This window comes from Canariomyces notabilis (genome assembly GCF_033297395.1).
Source record: "Canariomyces notabilis strain CBS 508.74 unplaced genomic scaffold N656scaffold_12, whole genome shotgun sequence".
NCBI classification, from domain to species: domain Eukaryota; kingdom Fungi; phylum Ascomycota; class Sordariomycetes; order Sordariales; family Chaetomiaceae; genus Canariomyces; species Canariomyces notabilis.
In genome coordinates this window covers 532,878-549,267 of record NW_027041834.1, presented here as the reverse complement: position 1 = coordinate 549,267, position 16,390 = coordinate 532,878, and the positions used below count along the sequence as shown (strand labels likewise).

At 54.7% G+C, this 16,390-nt stretch overlaps 4 protein-coding genes and 1 non-coding gene across 5 annotated transcripts; 2 read left to right on the top strand and 3 right to left on the bottom strand.

The window, feature by feature from the left end:
• Positions 1-148: 148 nt before the first annotated feature.
• On the top strand, positions 149-2,631 carry N656DRAFT_710068 (kinase-like protein; the record flags this gene model as incomplete). Its single annotated transcript, XM_064811642.1, has 2 exons — positions 149-291; positions 354-2,631. 2 exons carry the CDS (start codon positions 149-151, stop codon positions 2,629-2,631), a joined length of 2,421 nt encoding a protein of 806 aa, XP_064669797.1.
• A 210-nt stretch (positions 2,632-2,841) lies between these two features.
• Positions 2,842-5,242, bottom strand: N656DRAFT_115953 (HET-domain-containing protein). Its single transcript, XM_064808533.1, has 2 exons — positions 5,048-5,242; positions 2,842-4,837 (listed from the first exon to the last, which is right to left on the bottom strand). Exons 1-2 carry the CDS (start codon positions 5,132-5,134, stop codon positions 3,053-3,055), a joined length of 1,872 nt encoding a protein of 623 aa, XP_064669796.1. The 5' UTR covers positions 5,135-5,242; the 3' UTR covers positions 2,842-3,052.
• Positions 5,243-5,542: 300 nt separating this feature from the next.
• N656DRAFT_t82 lies at positions 5,543-5,643 on the top strand. Its single transcript has one exon. It is a non-coding gene; the product is annotated as a tRNA-Val (tRNA).
• A 592-nt stretch (positions 5,644-6,235) lies between these two features.
• N656DRAFT_115881 (uncharacterized protein) lies at positions 6,236-12,516 on the bottom strand. Its single transcript, XM_064808532.1, has 3 exons — positions 11,862-12,516; positions 6,461-11,798; positions 6,236-6,391 (listed from the first exon to the last, which is right to left on the bottom strand). The coding sequence occupies exons 1-3, from the start codon at positions 12,335-12,337 to the stop codon at positions 6,329-6,331; spliced, it is 5,877 nt and encodes a 1,958-aa protein (XP_064669795.1). The 5' UTR covers positions 12,338-12,516; the 3' UTR covers positions 6,236-6,328.
• Positions 12,517-13,302: 786 nt separating this feature from the next.
• N656DRAFT_779742 (HET-domain-containing protein) lies at positions 13,303-15,582 on the bottom strand. Its single transcript, XM_064815248.1, has one exon. It carries the CDS (start codon positions 15,482-15,484, stop codon positions 13,802-13,804), a length of 1,683 nt encoding a protein of 560 aa, XP_064669794.1. The 5' UTR covers positions 15,485-15,582; the 3' UTR covers positions 13,303-13,801.
• Positions 15,583-16,390: the final 808 nt, after the last annotated feature.

The window sequence follows — 16,390 nt, the reverse complement described above, 5'->3', positions numbered from 1 at the left end:
TGTCGCATTGTCATGAAGTTTGATACCCACTTGCTTTTATCGGCCCAACCCTTCCCAATTCCCCATGGTTCGTCCTCGCAGTCAGGTCTTCCCGTCTCCACGGGACCCGCAGGTTCCCGTCGCCAGCCGCCGCCGGCCTGTATCCGTCATGGTGGGCGACCTCGGAGAATGGCACACCGTCATGCCCACGTCCCTCTCCGCCATCGAGCGGCTCACCCCGTCACAACTTGAGGAATATGAGCGCCAGATCCTGCAAGATTGGGAAAAGTCTCTCCATTACTGGTCTGGAATGTGGGTTGAAGGCCCCAATTGTTGCGAGCTCCCACCTCCCAACTTGCTGACCCGGTTGCTAGAGGCAAACACCCGCCCGAAGACTTGGCCGAAGCCAAGAAGCTGCACAATCGATTCAAACTCGCTCTCGACACTCCTCTGGGCAGTGGAGGTTTTGGAGTTGTCCAGAAGGTCCAATACAACCATAATAATCGATCAATATGCCTAGCCCGGAAGCACATTCGCCCGCGCGGGAAGATGACGGTGCAGGATCTGCGCAGGGAGGCCAATGTCATGGAAAAGCTGGATCATGACCATATCGTGAAGCTCGTTGGGACATACTGCGTCCGGTCGAACCTCTATCTGCTGCTATGGCCCGTGGCCGTCTGCAATCTCGACTCCTTGCTCAATGACATCGACTGCCTACGGTCTGGCCATGGCGACCGCGAGGATATCATCAGTCGGTTGCATGCTTTGGACCTGAAAGACCTTAGCGCCATTGAGCGCACTCGAGGCGCGGCACGCACCACCCCGACTCAGAACGGCTGTCCCCTGAAATACCTCCAGCATATCGTAGGATGTATAACTCGGGCAGTGGCCTATTGCCACCAAGCGGACGTTCGTCATCTGGACCTCAAGCCTTCGAATATCCTCCTCAACCCTGGGCGCGTGTACCTCGCCGACTTTGGCATCTCCAGAGATGTCCACGGACAGGATCACACCATGACTAGGGATTTGATGGGCACATCGAAGTGGAAGGCTCCAGAGCGCCATCAAGTGGATTACGATTGGTCAATGGGAACGGCCGATGTGTATTCTCTTGGTATGGTGCTACTCGGCATGGCCACTGTGATGTACAGGGAACCGCTGGACGCGTTTGAGGCCGTTCTAGGGGAGCCATCACCGATGACGAAGGCAGAGAAACTGAAAGACTACTCGGGCAAGCTCGAGAATTCGGCGCTTGCAACTCAGGAGGTGGAAGACCCCAGCGCCCCTACATTCGGACCCAAACACATTGTCCACTTGGTCTCGAAGATGGTTTCAGCAGACCCAAATGCTCGACCCAGCATCTTCCAGGTTGACTCCGAGCTTGCCGAGCTCGGGGGCATTGACCAGGTCTATCATTCCTCATGTTGCAAAAGGAGCAGCCGCTTTATGACTGAGCGTATGAACAATAGACTCAAGCTTCTTGCCGAGGAGCGGGATCGCCTGCGGGACGGGTTTGGAGACCTGGAGAAGCGGCTGAAGGTCTTGGAAGAGAAAGACCTGACGTACGAATTACGCATTATGAATGAGCGCAAAGCTCAGGCAGAAAACATTGCCAAATTACAAGCAAACCTCGAGAAGGAGCGCAACGAACGAAAGCGGTTAGAGGAGCTGGTTGCCGAAATGCAGCAGCAGCAGCACAACAAGAGACCGCTGCGCCCAGGGATTCCGCGGCCGCATTCTGGTCGTACTGTCTCCGGTGGCAGTCACAACACGGACGGTGTGAGCCAAACGCGCCCAATGAACCAGCCCCTTCTAACCGCTAGACCACAGCCATTGCCGACTCCGCCAACCCAACAGCCTGTTCCGCCATCAGCAGCGGTACAAGGCTCGCGCCTTAGCTACTCCCAGACCGCCCGCGCCGCAATTGCTCTTCACGCCGCATCGCCCCTGCCAGCGACAGCAGCAACTCGCCGAGACTCTACGATACGCGCGCCTATACGCACGCCCACGCTACCCTCGCCGGCACCGGTGCCCAACGGCAGTCCGAGCCCGGACACCGTCGGGTACCCACTTCACTCTCGCACCTCGAGCTCCCGTCTTCCGCGACCCGTCCACCCCGCAACCCCTATCCGATCAAGCACGCCCGTCTTCAACCGCGACACCTCTTCAGACAGCACGCAGTACAGCAGGAGCAGCTCCATCTTCAGTCCCCTCACACTCTCAAAACACTCTATCGCCGCGACTAGCGTTGCTGGGACGCCTGTAATGGCCAGCCCTGCTTTGAATTTGAATCAGCAGGAGAAGGATTCAAGACAACAACACATTGCAGAAGCCGACCCCGACCGTCACGCAACAGTTACTCCAAGTCGCCGCCCCTCGGAAGCTTCTTCAAGTGGTATTGGCCTTGGGTTTGTCAAGATAGAAATGAATGGACGAAGAGGGAGCGTTGCGAGGGAGGGACACGGTGAACACGACGCGGCGAGCGTCATCAGTTCCGCCCTAGCTCCCTCAGGAACCCGCAGTCCTGTCAATAGCGGTTCTGCGTTATCGTCACCGCGGTCAACGTTTGCGTCGGCAGACGGTAAGAGAGCAAGTGTCGTGGTTCCGTCTCTGCCGACAGCCCCGAGCTGGGCGGATGTGGCGAGGAGGTAGCGGGGGATAGAATGGATAGATAAGAGATGAGTGTTGAAAGTAACACATTGGAGAGATACCTGATATGATAAGCAGAGCCGAGGGCATGATGTTGGTTATTGAGGATATGAGGATATGTACATAATCAAGTTTGAAGTCGCACTGTCCGGCCGCTGTGCCCGTTCGTGCGTGTTAAGAAAGGTGCTTTTGCTGCCGCTGATGGGGATCTTGAAGTTGCTTGTGTCATACCCCTGTGGAAGACATGCGTGTGTCGACGACTTCAGTATGTGTGCCCTAGACAATATACTCTACTCGGGAGCACGGGAGTAGAGGCGTGGTGAAGCAAAGAGACGGTTTCAAAGTTCACTGTTAAGGTAATTGCTCGCGGGTGAGCTAGGGAGCTAGGGAGCTAATACTACCTAGTAAATCATTTTCCACAGTTTTACGAATTACTGGCCAAGAGTGGTCGGCTCTTTGGAAGAATGTCAACCACAACCTTGCATTTAGCGGCCTGGACCTCAACCTTGCTGTCCTCGGAATCCGGCAAGTGGGAGAGGTTCAGAAGGATGAAAGCCCGACGTGTTTCCACGACTCTGTCAAGGACGTGCTGCGACTCAAGAACCTCGCTAGTGTCGAAAGATTCTCTCCGCGATATAACGAAATTTCGGATCCGGTTAAGGAGTGCCGTGTCGCCTTCGGCGCCTCGACTGGCACGGATATCCTCAAAAAGGGTCTTGGCGCTGGGATCGCTTTCTTCGTATAAGGCTGCAAGGGGTCGGAGACGGGACCAGGAATCCTCGAAAATCCCACAGACCAGGAGGCAGCGGCAGAGATGCTTCCCGCGGTGGCTGACGTCGAACATCTGGAATCCAGTAAAGTGAGCGTATATGTCAGGTTGCTCCGTGCCAACAGAGGACACCGCCTGCATGGTAAGGAAGCGGCTCAGTTCCGGGTCCCAGAGCGCTCTTGGTGACGAGACTATTTCCTCTATGGCGTAGGGCTTAGCGGCATTATATTGGATGAACATGTAGCCTTCGACCTCAAGTGCGATGCGTTGCTGCTGCTCGGCGTCTAGGGTCTTGTGGATATAGACTCTTCTTCTTTTTCCGGCCCAGATGCGGTCGTCGTCGGTAAGAAACAACATCCACGGACGTATCCTGGCGAAGCCGGAGGCTGTCTTGCACAGGTAGATGCCAAGCCCTACAGGTTCGCTTTCATCCTCGGAAACCGCACATGTACCAGCACATTCTAAGCTCAAAACGTATTCCCCGGACTCGGTCCGCCCAATGTTTGGTTTCATTTTCACCCCGTTGTTTGTCAGGGTGAATTCCAGGCTGGGATTCGAGGGGTTTCTGACTCTCATGATATCACGGCACTCGGAAAACTCTCTTGGAGACGGTGCCAGGACGCCGCTAAAGTCAGTCGCACTGACGGCAATTAAGGATAGAGGACTTGTTTCCATGGATACCTTTGCCGGGGGCTGTGCGAGGTTGTCCGTCAGTTCAGTCATGTTAATGGGAGGCATTTTTGCCGTCCAAGCAAACAGTGATAGGTCATTTGTTTCCTTGGAAATCTCTTCTTGCAAGCGGATGAATGCCCGACTGCCTTCCCCGTATATCATGGGCATGTGGACGTTGAAAATACCCAGGAGACAATACGCCATGTCCTCCACTCTCGTGGTTTGCCGGCTAGACGCCCACGACATCTTCCTTGCGACGGGCCAGCCTGAGAGAAGGCCACTGTTTTTGAGAACGGGCGCATCAATGCCGGTATGTTGCTCAAGCTCGGCGAGCAAGCCCTTCTTGTCGCCACGATACTCCCAGTCTTTGTCATAAAACTCGAGCCTTTGGGGAGCGATCAACTCTTGAAGGGTCCACCCGCGCGTAAACCAGCGATAGCTCTTAGAGGCTGAAGTAGAAAGCCAATCCAGCTTGGCGGCGACCGTGTCTGTTTGTTGGCAGGGAGGCAGGTCCGCAATGTAGGCGTAGCAAACGTCGGATTGCCGGTACCACTGGAACATGGAGTTGATGGCCTCGGTCAGCTCAGCACTGCTGGTTTTGTCGATGCAGCATGTGTCAACCCAGGCATATTGCAGCCCCTGGGATTTGGCAATTCGACATGTTTGGTCGATCTTTGCATAGCCTGCCTTCTCCTTTGCCTTGTCAAGGTTGGCGAATTCCTGAAATGAGACCTCTTCGTCCTCCCACGTGTGAGAGAGAATTGCATACTTTGGGTCTTCGGCGTTAGTGAAGGACTCAAGAAGCATGGTACTGGTGTTGATGAGCCACATGTTGGCGGGCGTGTTTGGAATTCCGTATAGGGAAGGCACGAGGCCAGGTGCGCGGGAAAGCACGAAGCTGAGAGAAGTAGGAAAGCACCAGGGCAAATGAAGGGGAAATAAAAATTAAAATATAGGTAGCAGTGTCGTACAACCTACAGGCAGCCTTCCCGCCCACCTCCCTGATGTCCAATCGCTGCCCAGCACAATGGCGACGAGGCAGAATTCTAAGCGGGGTATTTGCATTGTACCCTTCTCCGGACACAAAACCACGTAGAGGGATCACAGGAGCAAGTTCTCGTCAGGACTGTCACTGCACGGCAAATAGAAAGAATGGGGTCAATGGACGGTTCCCGTTGACGTCGACCAGATGCTAGCCGTCACGACTGAGATCTTCGTGACGCACAAGTTGAAGGAATAAAGGGTGAACTAAATCTGACTTACACCGGAGTTGGGAGTCTTTCAGACCAATATCAAGATAACCTTACCTTTTGCCATATCTTCGACCTCAACGCTGTTATCTCCTTCACCAAGAAATTCTCTGGCAATAACCGCAATCTGTTTAGTGTTAAACCAAAACCTGTGATGGGGTGCAGGGGTGTCCTGTGGCTGCCTCGTCATTAGCGTGCCTGCCGGCAGTCAACACCAACGAATGGTCGACTGGTGTAGTGGTTATCACGTCTCGTTCACAAAGTTGGATGCAATTGGGGTTTCTCCCACCGAGAAGGTGCCAGGTTCGATCCCTGGGTCGATCATTTTGCCTCTTTGTCCGTCTGGATTTGCATAGGTATCGCTTCTCCTCCGGAAGTCATCAGTTATTTTTCAGGGGCCGATGATGTTGTTTTGCCTGGCGCCGCTCAGATGGCACATGACTCTTTCACAGGCCGGCAAACGTAGGGCCCCCTGAAACAATACCAATACAATACCATTCTAAAACTGTCCGTAGTGTACTCTACACAACACAATTCTTGGTTTCTCACCGGTCCATCCCAAGCAAGCCGTTTTGATCCAACCATTCTCTGCAACACCACAACCCATGCATATTCCTCAAGGTCCCCTTCTCCCACTCCCAGGGAGCCGCCCTGGGTAAACTTGGCTTGACACAGTCCGGCGTCCGCACCATCAAGCCCGCGCTTGCCATCATCATATACCCAGCAGTCCATCCCTTGTTTTCCAGTTGGAGCATCGTCATCTGTCCCATGAGTAGCCAAACAATTGAGCCACAGGCGCTGATGCCGTTTCCCGCGTCTGTCATGCGTGAATATGCCCGCGCTATTTTTGTTATTTTTTTCGACCAAAGCCGCACCGCCCAACGACGTGCAATGCAACAACCGACCCCTATTCTTGCTTTTTGCCATCGTATCTTTCTTTTCTCCGGTCCCCGCACCGACAGGTGAGCAGGGATCGGGACAACCACGTCGACGCGAAGGCTACATGAGGCTAAGCAAAGTAGCTCTTCCAAAGCACGCCCTCCAAATCCTCAAGCTGCTCGCTGGTAAAGTACTGCCATGAAGAATCCCACCGGTTAGTCGCCAGATCATTAGAAAACAAAATAGAGCGGAAAGAACTAACCTTTTGATCAACACTCCAACTGTCCTGCCTCGTCTTCTTAAACTCCGCCAAAATGGCCTTAGTCGCCTTGCCCACCACACCGGGGTCACTAGCCGCACGGGTAGCCAGGAGAGCCAGGACCTCGGGCATCCACCTCGGCGGGGGCGTGGCGTAGGGGAACGCCTCGACGAGGGCGCCGAGCCCCAGAACGGCCGCATGGCGGCGGACGATCTGCTTCTGCATGTCGACCGGGGTGTCGGTGCCAGGGACCTTCTTCTTGGGCATGGGATTCATTCGCAGCTGGGCCTCAAAGCGGTCTTTGAGCTGGTAGATGATGGGATTGCGTACTCGGGCCGGGGAGCAGCGGATCATGCCGGCGAGGGTGGCGCTCGCGCAGTCGCGGACTTCGAGCTGCGTGTCCGAGAGCATGTCGCCGACCGCGTCAAACAGCATCTGCCGCTGCGCGGGCTGCGTCAGGAACAGGCGGCGGAAGTAGACAACTTGCATGTTGACGAGGGCGCGCAGGCGCTGGTGCCACGACGAGGCCGTCTTACCGACGCGGATGAGTGCCGCGATGAAGGCGTCGTCCTCGCCGCTCCGGAAGGGGATGTTAGGCAGATGCCGGTAGACGTGGTACGCCAGCTTCATCAGTTCCGGGTCTTCCTTGACGTCCATCATGTGTAGCAGTTGGTCGATGAACGGGTCGGGGAAGAAGGGCACTAGTTGGATGCATTCCTGAGAGGACAGCATGCTGTCAAGCCAGATGAGGACCGTTTTGGAGCCTGACGTGTAGCTGGACGGGGTTTGTTGGCCTGGGGCCCGTTCGTGGCGCCACTTTTCGAGGCGGGAAAAGACGTCATGGATGGTGGCCGAGAACTCCTCAGACGGCGTGTACGGGCGGAGCCCAATTGATGACTCGGCTCTGTTCTGTTCGAGGAGGCTTGAGACGTCCTTGAAGGACTCGTGGTACCGCGTCCGGTAGATGGTCGCGATGATGCGGCCGATAGACTCTCGGACCGATTTGTATGGGTGGTCGATGTGGGCGAGGCAGTCCTCCAGGATGGGCTTCTCATGGCGGAAATGCCAGCCGGCATCATTAACGATGAACTCGACGAGCTGGACCTTGGATGACTCCTTGAAGGCTGCATTCGAGTTCATATCGAGCCGGAAGGACGCCAGCGCCTCGGTCAGTTCTTTGCACCGCCGTGGATCCTTGGAGTCGACCACGACGTGTAAGCACGTCATCCAATACTGCAGGTTATCAGGTGTCAAATCGTCTGCAATGATCTTGAGCATCAGGGGAGCAGCAAAGCTCCAGACCCGGTCGCGAATGTCCCTCGGATCATCCACGCTGCCCGAGAGCAGCGCTCCAACGATCTCGGCCGTGGCGCGGTGTTGGTGCTTGTCGTTGCCGTCGCCATACACGTCCTTGACCAAATCGACAATATCGTCAAAGGTGGCCGCGGTCTTCCCGTAGTGCATCAGGTCAAATACGTTCATGAGAAGCACAAAGTTCTGCATGCGGAAGCGGTCCGCCGAGGCGTCCCTTGGCTCCTGTTTGAGATATTCAAAGCATTGTTTGAACCAATCCTTTGTGATTATTTTTCCAATCTGCTCCCGCACGGCCTCCTCGACTTCGTCATACGCCAGGAAGGGCTTCGGGTTGGCGCTCGAAACCGTGATCTTCTTTCCCCACACCAACCAGCCAGGGTAGTCGCTGTCGACGAAGTAGTCGATGCCATCGTACTTCTCGAATTGCGCTAGATACTTCTCGGTGAGGAGGGGGTCATCCGACGGGACGGGCACGTCAAACTTGTTCTCGGCAATCTCGTCCTCAAGGAGGAACTTCCTGTAGTCATGGCCGTAAACTGCACGTAAATCTATCGCTGTGAAAATGGCGGAAAACGCTGCGAGATAATTGGATCGCAGACCGGGATGGGGGTCATTGACCCCATTGGCGATCAGAGCGATGAACTCCGGGTCCGCAAGCGTCTCGAATCGCAGGCAAAGGTTTACGGCAAAGATGGTACACCTGTTTGCAATCTTCCAATGGGATGCCTTTGCCAGGTTTGTAAGCTCCAAGCCTAGCGCGGCCTTCTTCTCCTCAACCTTGGTGCGCCGGTCCAGGATGAAGTCGTTCCGACGCTTGATGATGGCAGAGCAGTCATCTGCGGGCTCGATCGTCTTGAGGACAGTGCTGTCGAATATGACCATGCGCTCAAAGGGTTTTCCGAATTCAAGGAGAGGGTAGAGCGCAGAGGAGCCGAGACTCTGAATCGATTCCTTGTCCACCCCAGCCGTCTGGATGTAGAGCCGCATGAGGTCCGGGGCGAACCGCCAGTCGCGCATCAACGTCTTGATCAGCGTCGTGAAAAGCAGCGTATACATGGCGCCTTTAACGCGGTCATGATCGTTCTCGTTGAGAGCCTTGCGAAATCTTTCCATAATAACAGGAATCACGAGAGGTCGCCCACCAATGAGGGCTTTGAGGGATGAATCTTGGGCACCCTGCGCGACTCGACGCACGTCTGCGTACAAGGAAGTACAGGATTCAGCGAGATCAAGCAGCAAGCGCTTGTCGAGCTCGCTCTTCTTGCGGTACGCCGAGTTGTATTTGACACGCTGGAGCTGGTAAGCATCGGCGCGCTTGATGAGCAGGGGTCGCGGATAGACTTTCCGGAGCCCGCTGATCTTGAAAGGGGAGATATCGGCCCTATACAACCGAACAAGACGTTCCAGTGGATGGGCGGATCGTTCGATGCCAACGTCCGTAATCCAAGTCCTATATGTTGCATAAAGGGAGGTGAAGCATGCAACATCGTCCTCCTGGTTTGCATTCAAGAAGGCGTGGGTCTTGGAGAGCAGCCTTCCAATGTCCTCGCGCAAATCGTGGATGCGGTCGTATATCGGATCCTTGGGGTTCAAGGGATAGCCGGCCGGGTAGTGGATCTGGCGTTTGAGTTCCTCGTCGTCAGCCACTTCAGCAAGAGGGTCGTCATCTTCCTCCATCATTGTATCGCCCTCAGTGTCGGTTACACCACTGCCGTTGATACTCTCGCCACTCCTCTCCCCGGAAGCTCGAGTCGGGTCAAAGAGAGTGGAAATGCCGGAAATGATCAACCGAAGCGCAGTCAAGCTCCGGGAGAGCTCGTCTGACCACTCTTTGTTCTTCCCTTTCCTGCTGACCGGAGGGTCATCGCTCATGAGCTGCTCTATTCTTTGAGCGGCGTCGTTGGCCTGGCTCTCAAACAGTTCAACCGCGAATAGGATTTCGGCGTGCGAAGGGCGATGCCACTTGATGGTCAGCTCTGACGGAGCGGTTGTGCGGCCCCAGTCATGAATGTCCAAGCCACGGGCTACGACATCAGGCTCGTAGAGGGCGTTATCAATAGGGTACGTGTGTGTCAAGTTGAGGAGCAGGTGGTGAATGTAGTTCGAGATGTGGATTGTGGGGAGACCTCGGCACTTCTCTTGCATGTATTGCGCAATGTCAAAGAGCTCCTTCTTGTACTTCAAAACCTCGTTGCCCACGTGCACAACGCACATGCTGAGCATGCTGACATTCCACACCAGGGCGCGGTCCCGGGGCAGAACCTCTGTGCCGCTGCTCCTGTCGGATGCGGCACCGTAGTCTATCTCGTTGCGGATGTTGACGATGAGCATTGGAATAAAGACTTTGAGAGTCTTCTCCGGGTTGACTTTGCACAGCGCATTGCATATCCATGCCATTGCATCCCGAGCCTGGTGCACAACATGGCTTGTAACGAAGGCTGCCAGCTTTTCCAAGACCATGTCGAAGAGTTCCGGTGAAAGAGATGCGAAGAGCGGCGTGAGGGCGGCAGGCAATGTATTGATTACATTGTCCTCAGGCGAACCTGAGCGCAGGTGGCTCGAATCAGGGAGGTTCTCCAGCAAGGCGAAGACTTTGCCCAACAGGGCCAGCACGAATTCACCCAGGCCGGCGGTCGACGAACGCAAAATATTGGCCTCGTCCTCATCCGTAAGCTCTTCATTGTAATTGATCTTCACGTCCTGTCCTTCGCGTTCCATTCTCTCCACTTCGGCCTGCACCCAGTTCATGGCGAGACTTGTGTCGTGGATCTTGTCATCCTGGTGGGCAAGCGGCACAAACGGAATACTGTAAGCGACACTTTGTATAAAGTTGAGCGTGTATTGTGTCTTGCCCAAGTCATTCGCATCAATGCCAGGGAGCGCGAGCGCCAGTAACGCAGTGATATGGCAGCGATACCCTTTATGCTTTGCCATGATATTGGCAATCATCTGCAGCCCGCAAAGACTCGACGTCGTCCGGTGCACCTCGACAAGCCCTTGCAGGCTAGGGTAGAATCGTTGCAAGGCGCCGGGAAGCATCAAGTCTGGTTCAAGAAAAGCGAGACCTTGAAGGGTTGAGTAGTAGTAGTTAACCACCTTGGAGCTCTTGCCAAAGAGCCCCATGAAGGTCACCTCTTTGAGCGCGAGCACGAACCGTCTCTTCAGTTCGTCGTTGATACGTCTCTCCGGAGGCACGTCTAACTCGCCACTCTGCTCGCGGTTCCAGCGAGAGACAAAAATATCGGTCAAGAAGAAGGTCAGCTGGGCCAGGAAGGTGGTCCAAGATCCTTGGTTCGAGGGGTGAAAGAAAGTGTCAATCGACTCCATCAATCCCTCCAGGCTGGAGAGGATGGAACTCTCTTGCCCGAGGCAAAGTGGAGACAGAGAGTGGACGATCCATCTCGCTATCATATAGGGGACTGGATACTTTTTCTTATCCTTTTCCAGATAGACGCCTAATCCAGCGGTGTAGTCGAGCGAGGTGTATGGTGAGTTGGCCTGTCCGACAGGAATCTCGGTCAATCTCAAGATTGCCGTGAAAATGAGGTCAGATTGCTCGCGGGTGAAGATGCCATGCTCGGTAAATGGGGTATGCGCGCATCCCAGATAGTCGCGAGCCATGCGAGAGAAGATGTCGATGAAGGAAACATCAAATGCTTTCGACCTCGTCATGAGGGACCACAGGTGGAAGAAAGTCGGAACGAAGTCCGAAGGCTGAGACTGGGCCTCGGTAGGAGGCGTAGGGCCAGTAGGTAACAGCACATTGAGCGCGCCAACCACGATGTAGGCATTCGCCGTTGCTGAAGTGCTGAAGTAAGGCAGCAGCTCATCAAGGATGGCCCGCCGCTCCTTGGGGTCGAAATACGAGCTAACGTGCAGGCAGAGCTTCATGAGGTGCTTCTGTGACCGTCGACGCATCCCCTGATGCGCCCCGGCCTCCGAGGGCAGGACCAGCGCCTTCATCTCCTTCCACAGCGGCCGCCAATCTAGGGTCAAGTCTTCTCCAGGCTTCAAGTAGTGCCTCTTTCTATGTTCGCACAATCAGTCAACACGTTGCACCAAGCGCTATTCCCGGGGCAAGGGGACTCGCCTTGTCAGGGTGATGACCATCCTCGAAAACCGGTCGGCCGTATTGCTATCCAGGCCTCGAGCCAGAGAAAGGTCATAGTAGAGACGCGCAAGCCTAGCGCGCAGATCCCTGGTCATCTCAAACTTGAGATTCAACCAGCCCTGGAGCTCGCGTGTCCAGTGCAGGGCTCCTGGCGAAAAATCCTCGGCCATGATGGCAATGTACAGATTCTTCAGTATGCCCCGGAGAGCGGCGTCCCGGTGTGACTCGTCCTCGACATCGAATGGGAGAAGTCGGAAGTAGCTGAAGGTTCGCGGGCGGTACCGCTTCTTGTCGTCCTCATTCTGATGCTCGGCGCACGGGAGACCGGGCGAAGTGGCACGCGAGATGGTATCGACCGAAGGGAACAGGCCGGACAGCAGCGGCGGGGCCACGCCGCCGGCCGAGGCAGCAAAGGCCGCGGCAGCGCCAGAATGCGCCTCGAACGACTCGTCCATAGCTGTACTATGTTGTTTTGCAGCGCACCTCACTCGCTCCGACAGGGCTTGCCGGTATGAAGCGACAGCGACGGCAGAGCCCGGCTGGTTCAGTCGCAGGAGGATGTGGCGTCGTGGACTGAGCTACGGATCCGCCGGGAAGACTGGATGGAGACGGCGACAAGAGTGGAACTAATTCGGGTGTTGCAAGGAGCTCCGTCGATCATTTCGCCTCGCAGAGCTGGAGTCGAAGTCGAGGCGGGCACGGCGGCTGTTCGGTGCTCAACCCACGGCAACAAGTCCCTATCTCCGTCTTGTAAATCGACAGGCGAAACTAGAGAATAGCCTGACGGCCCTATGTTAGTCACAAAATCAGAAGTCTAGAGCATGAGGCAGGATCTAGTTGTTTGCGCCAGTTGCAGCAAAGACAATGGCTGCACGGGATCGCGTTGGCGTTGGTTGTGAGGGGGCCGCATTGCTGCGACACCAACAGGCCAATTCCGAGTTGCAGAGCGCCCACAGCGAGAACAAGGAAACCAAATGAACCTTTGCCGCGGTGTGCGCACCTTCATGAAACCCCAAATCCCAGATCGCAAACTTGGGGTACAGTCTTCACCAAATAATCCCGCCGCAAGAGTTTGTATCGTTAAGATACAGACTTGGGCTGTTGTGCTTGACCCCAAACTTCGCGAGGAGAGGTGATGGAGCTTGGCGATGCGATGTGAGCCAAAAGTGTTGTATCACAGCATTAGCTCAGCTACAGTAATAAGCTTGGGCCACTATGCAGCCGCTGCGGCGCATGCACAGGCCACTCTTGGCCCTTGCACTCCCCTAAGAATCAGGATGTGATTTCCACTGTTCCAGTGAAAGAAGCTTTGTTTCTGTGGGATGACTCGCCGGCTGCAAACTGTGGATAGGTCGCTTCTAAGGAAAAAGGTGATGGTGGAGTTGAGAAGCACTATGAAGTACAAAATGGAAGTGAATTTGTGAATCGCGTCAAATCCAAAGATCCATAGAACGGTCTGTTGGATATGCAATAGGTACCTAAGTTGCGGCCCCAGGACTCGGGTCGCCTTCCGGAAGCCACCCGACACGGCAAGAACAAACGGGCCTTTAGGAAAGAGGGAATCGAGAGTTACCATGTAAGGCTCTTTGAAGTCTCGACAACCGCCTTGAACGACATCGGCAGCTCTTATGCATAAGACCATTGCTGGTCACGCAAGTCGCTTCGGCCTGGAGGCGGCAGGCACCAAATGCCAACGCAAGCTCCAGAGTGGCGCTACCTACGAATTGATGAGTCCAGTCGGGGCCACATCCTGGCTGTGGTGTCTTCGGCGGCTAGGCCTGCCCATCTGACCGGCTGTAAATGTATGTACATCCCTTGTACAATACAATGAGGATGCTAATGATGCTATCCATACTTCGTACAGTACAGTACATCAAAAACATCCACAAAGATACCTCCTCCTCTCCCCATCCCAAAAGCTAGCATATAGGTGTCCACTCCTCCGTCTCGGATAATGTTGGTTTCCACGTCGAAGCTTCAATGATGATAGTTGGAATTGGCTCTGAAGATATCGATGGCATGACGTGCTCCGAAATCGAAACCGAGATGCGAAGTTTGTATGACCACAAGTCATAGAAGAGACACTCCACCCTACCACGGCGGAAAGGGAGCACCGGAGCGCGGGCGGCCCACACATCTCGAGTGAGTATAGCGGGGTTTTCCTGGAAGAAAGCGTCCAGATCATCACTGTCCCACTTGAACATCCAACAGACCCAGCGCAGACCCGTCAAGGTAGAGTTTTCCTCAAGAGTGACCCCGAATCTGATGAATATTTTCCCTTTCCCTCCTTCATCTTCGATCACTCCTGAGACACAGGCAATACCGCTACAGCCCGAGACACCAGAATCGAAGAAAAACAAGCGGTTAAAGGCATCCCAACTGGCACTTGGAGCGACGCAGGTTATGTTGAAGATTTCCGGCAGGCGGAAATGAACTTGAATGCGAGCCGATTCGCAGACTCCCAGGGCAGCGGTTCTGGGCCAGTATGAAGCAGCAATGTAGATGGTCTGGAGCTTGTATTTCTCGTCCGAGAGTTGAGGTTCGCCCAACCTAGGTGTCAAGGACGTGTGGGAAATTCGAACAAAACGCCCTCGTCCGACCTTTGCTAGGAATAAGCCGACTGCCCGGTCTCTGCGATATTGATGACCATTTTGTCTCCATTGATTGAGGCATAGGAAATATCCGGGAAAGCTGGTTTGGCATCGCTGCGGTTGGTAAGGCACCCAGAGTTGGACTGTCATGCGCAAGCCGTTGTTGGTCATGGCGAAGTCTGACACGGACTGCGCCCAGGATATGCGCGAGAGCTCCCGGGAAGAGTCGTGGAATCTAGCAGGGGAATCGGCCAAGATGCCACAATAGGGCTCCGTGATATCTCGGGCGTCCCATGCGAAAAGGCTTAGGTCATTGGTACGCTTGATGATCTCTTCTTGGAGTCGTATGAAGGCTTTGCCACCCTCGCCGTATATCAGGGGCATGTTGACGTCGAAGATCCCAAGGAGGCTGTAGGCTATATCCTCTCGACGCGTCGTGTTCCTATGTGCCGCCCACGACATCCTCTCGGAGACGGAAATATCGTCGAGTCGGGCTGCGCCGAGGAGAATATCCTTCCTTATGCCTGTCACGTGGGACACCATGTCCCGGAGGCTTTGTTTGGTGCCCCTGTCCTCCCAGTTCTGGTCATAGAAGCGTACTTCTTTTGGAGCGATGAGCTCCTGAAGCGTCCACCCTCTTGTGAACCAGCGGCATCTCCCCAGCTCGCCTTCGGTACATGTATCCCCGCCAGAGGGGAGATCTTCAATGTGAGCAAAGCACACCTCGGCATTCTTGTACCACTCAAACATGGAGTTGATGGCCTCGGAAAGTTCGGCGCTGCTGCTCTTGTCAATGCAACAGGTGTCGATCCAGACATAATCGAGGTTCCGACTCGCAGCGAGGCGTCTCGAATGTCTAATCTTGGCGTATTGTGGGCGGCTTTCGACGTCTGGGTGATTCAAGTCGCGAAACGAAACTTCGCTGTCCCCCCATGTATGAGAAAGAATAGCATACGGCGGTGGGCCCTTGGGCTCCTCGAGCTGGCCGGTGTGAACATTGATCAGCCTCATGGCGGGAGGAAAATGTCACGGCTGGGGGTTGTGTTTCTTTGACGGTCAGTATCAACATGAAAGCGCCTGCAAAGAGAATTCCTTCGGGTTTGATTAAGAGAAAGCCGGACATCTGGTCATGCCCGACTACTAGTACCACCATTCCCTCTTCACTGAGGGGTTCATTAGGCCTGATTGCGGATCTCATTGGCCAACAGCTAAGCAGCATGACTGCTGCATGAGCCAACTGTTCTGAACTATGCGGGGACGGGAGGAATTCAATACAGCGCGCTTGCCGCTCTTTCATTGCAACTACAAACGGGTCACGATGTTCTTGCGGTCGTCTACGGTACCTGGATAATATCATGTACATGTATCAGGGACAGTGAGTGGTCTCTTTCATGACTGGGAACATTACAATTCATCTCGACATGTATAGTAACTTGAAGTCGGGCTAGGTCGCTAGGACCCGAAGGGCGACATGGAAGAGGACAGTAATCACTAGTACCAAGATATTGTCAAATATTATGGCCGTAGGGTGCCCATCTGGGCTTTACATGTTTCGAGGTCATGTTGTTCCATTTTGGTTGTCATTAAGTAGTTAGGTACTTTTCGACGTAAGCCCGCCGGGTAGTGTTGAGTAAACAAAGCCCCTTTATGCGTCAACATTTTCGGGCACGGGGACTCGGCGATGGCAACTCTGCCTCTGTAGCCACAGCGCCGCCTTCAAGTTCGCTTCGTGCCATCATCGGGCAAGCCGGGTCTGAGTCCGAGTTACGCGCCAGTGGGCCTAGTGCACTAGTACACTTGGGCCCTATTCCAACAAGACCACGCCGTGGTTCTAGGCTACGCTTACTAGTACCTGGAGCTAGGCTACCTAGTTGCCATGCGTTCGGACCAGGGTAAGTCCAAACTCGAAACCATGGC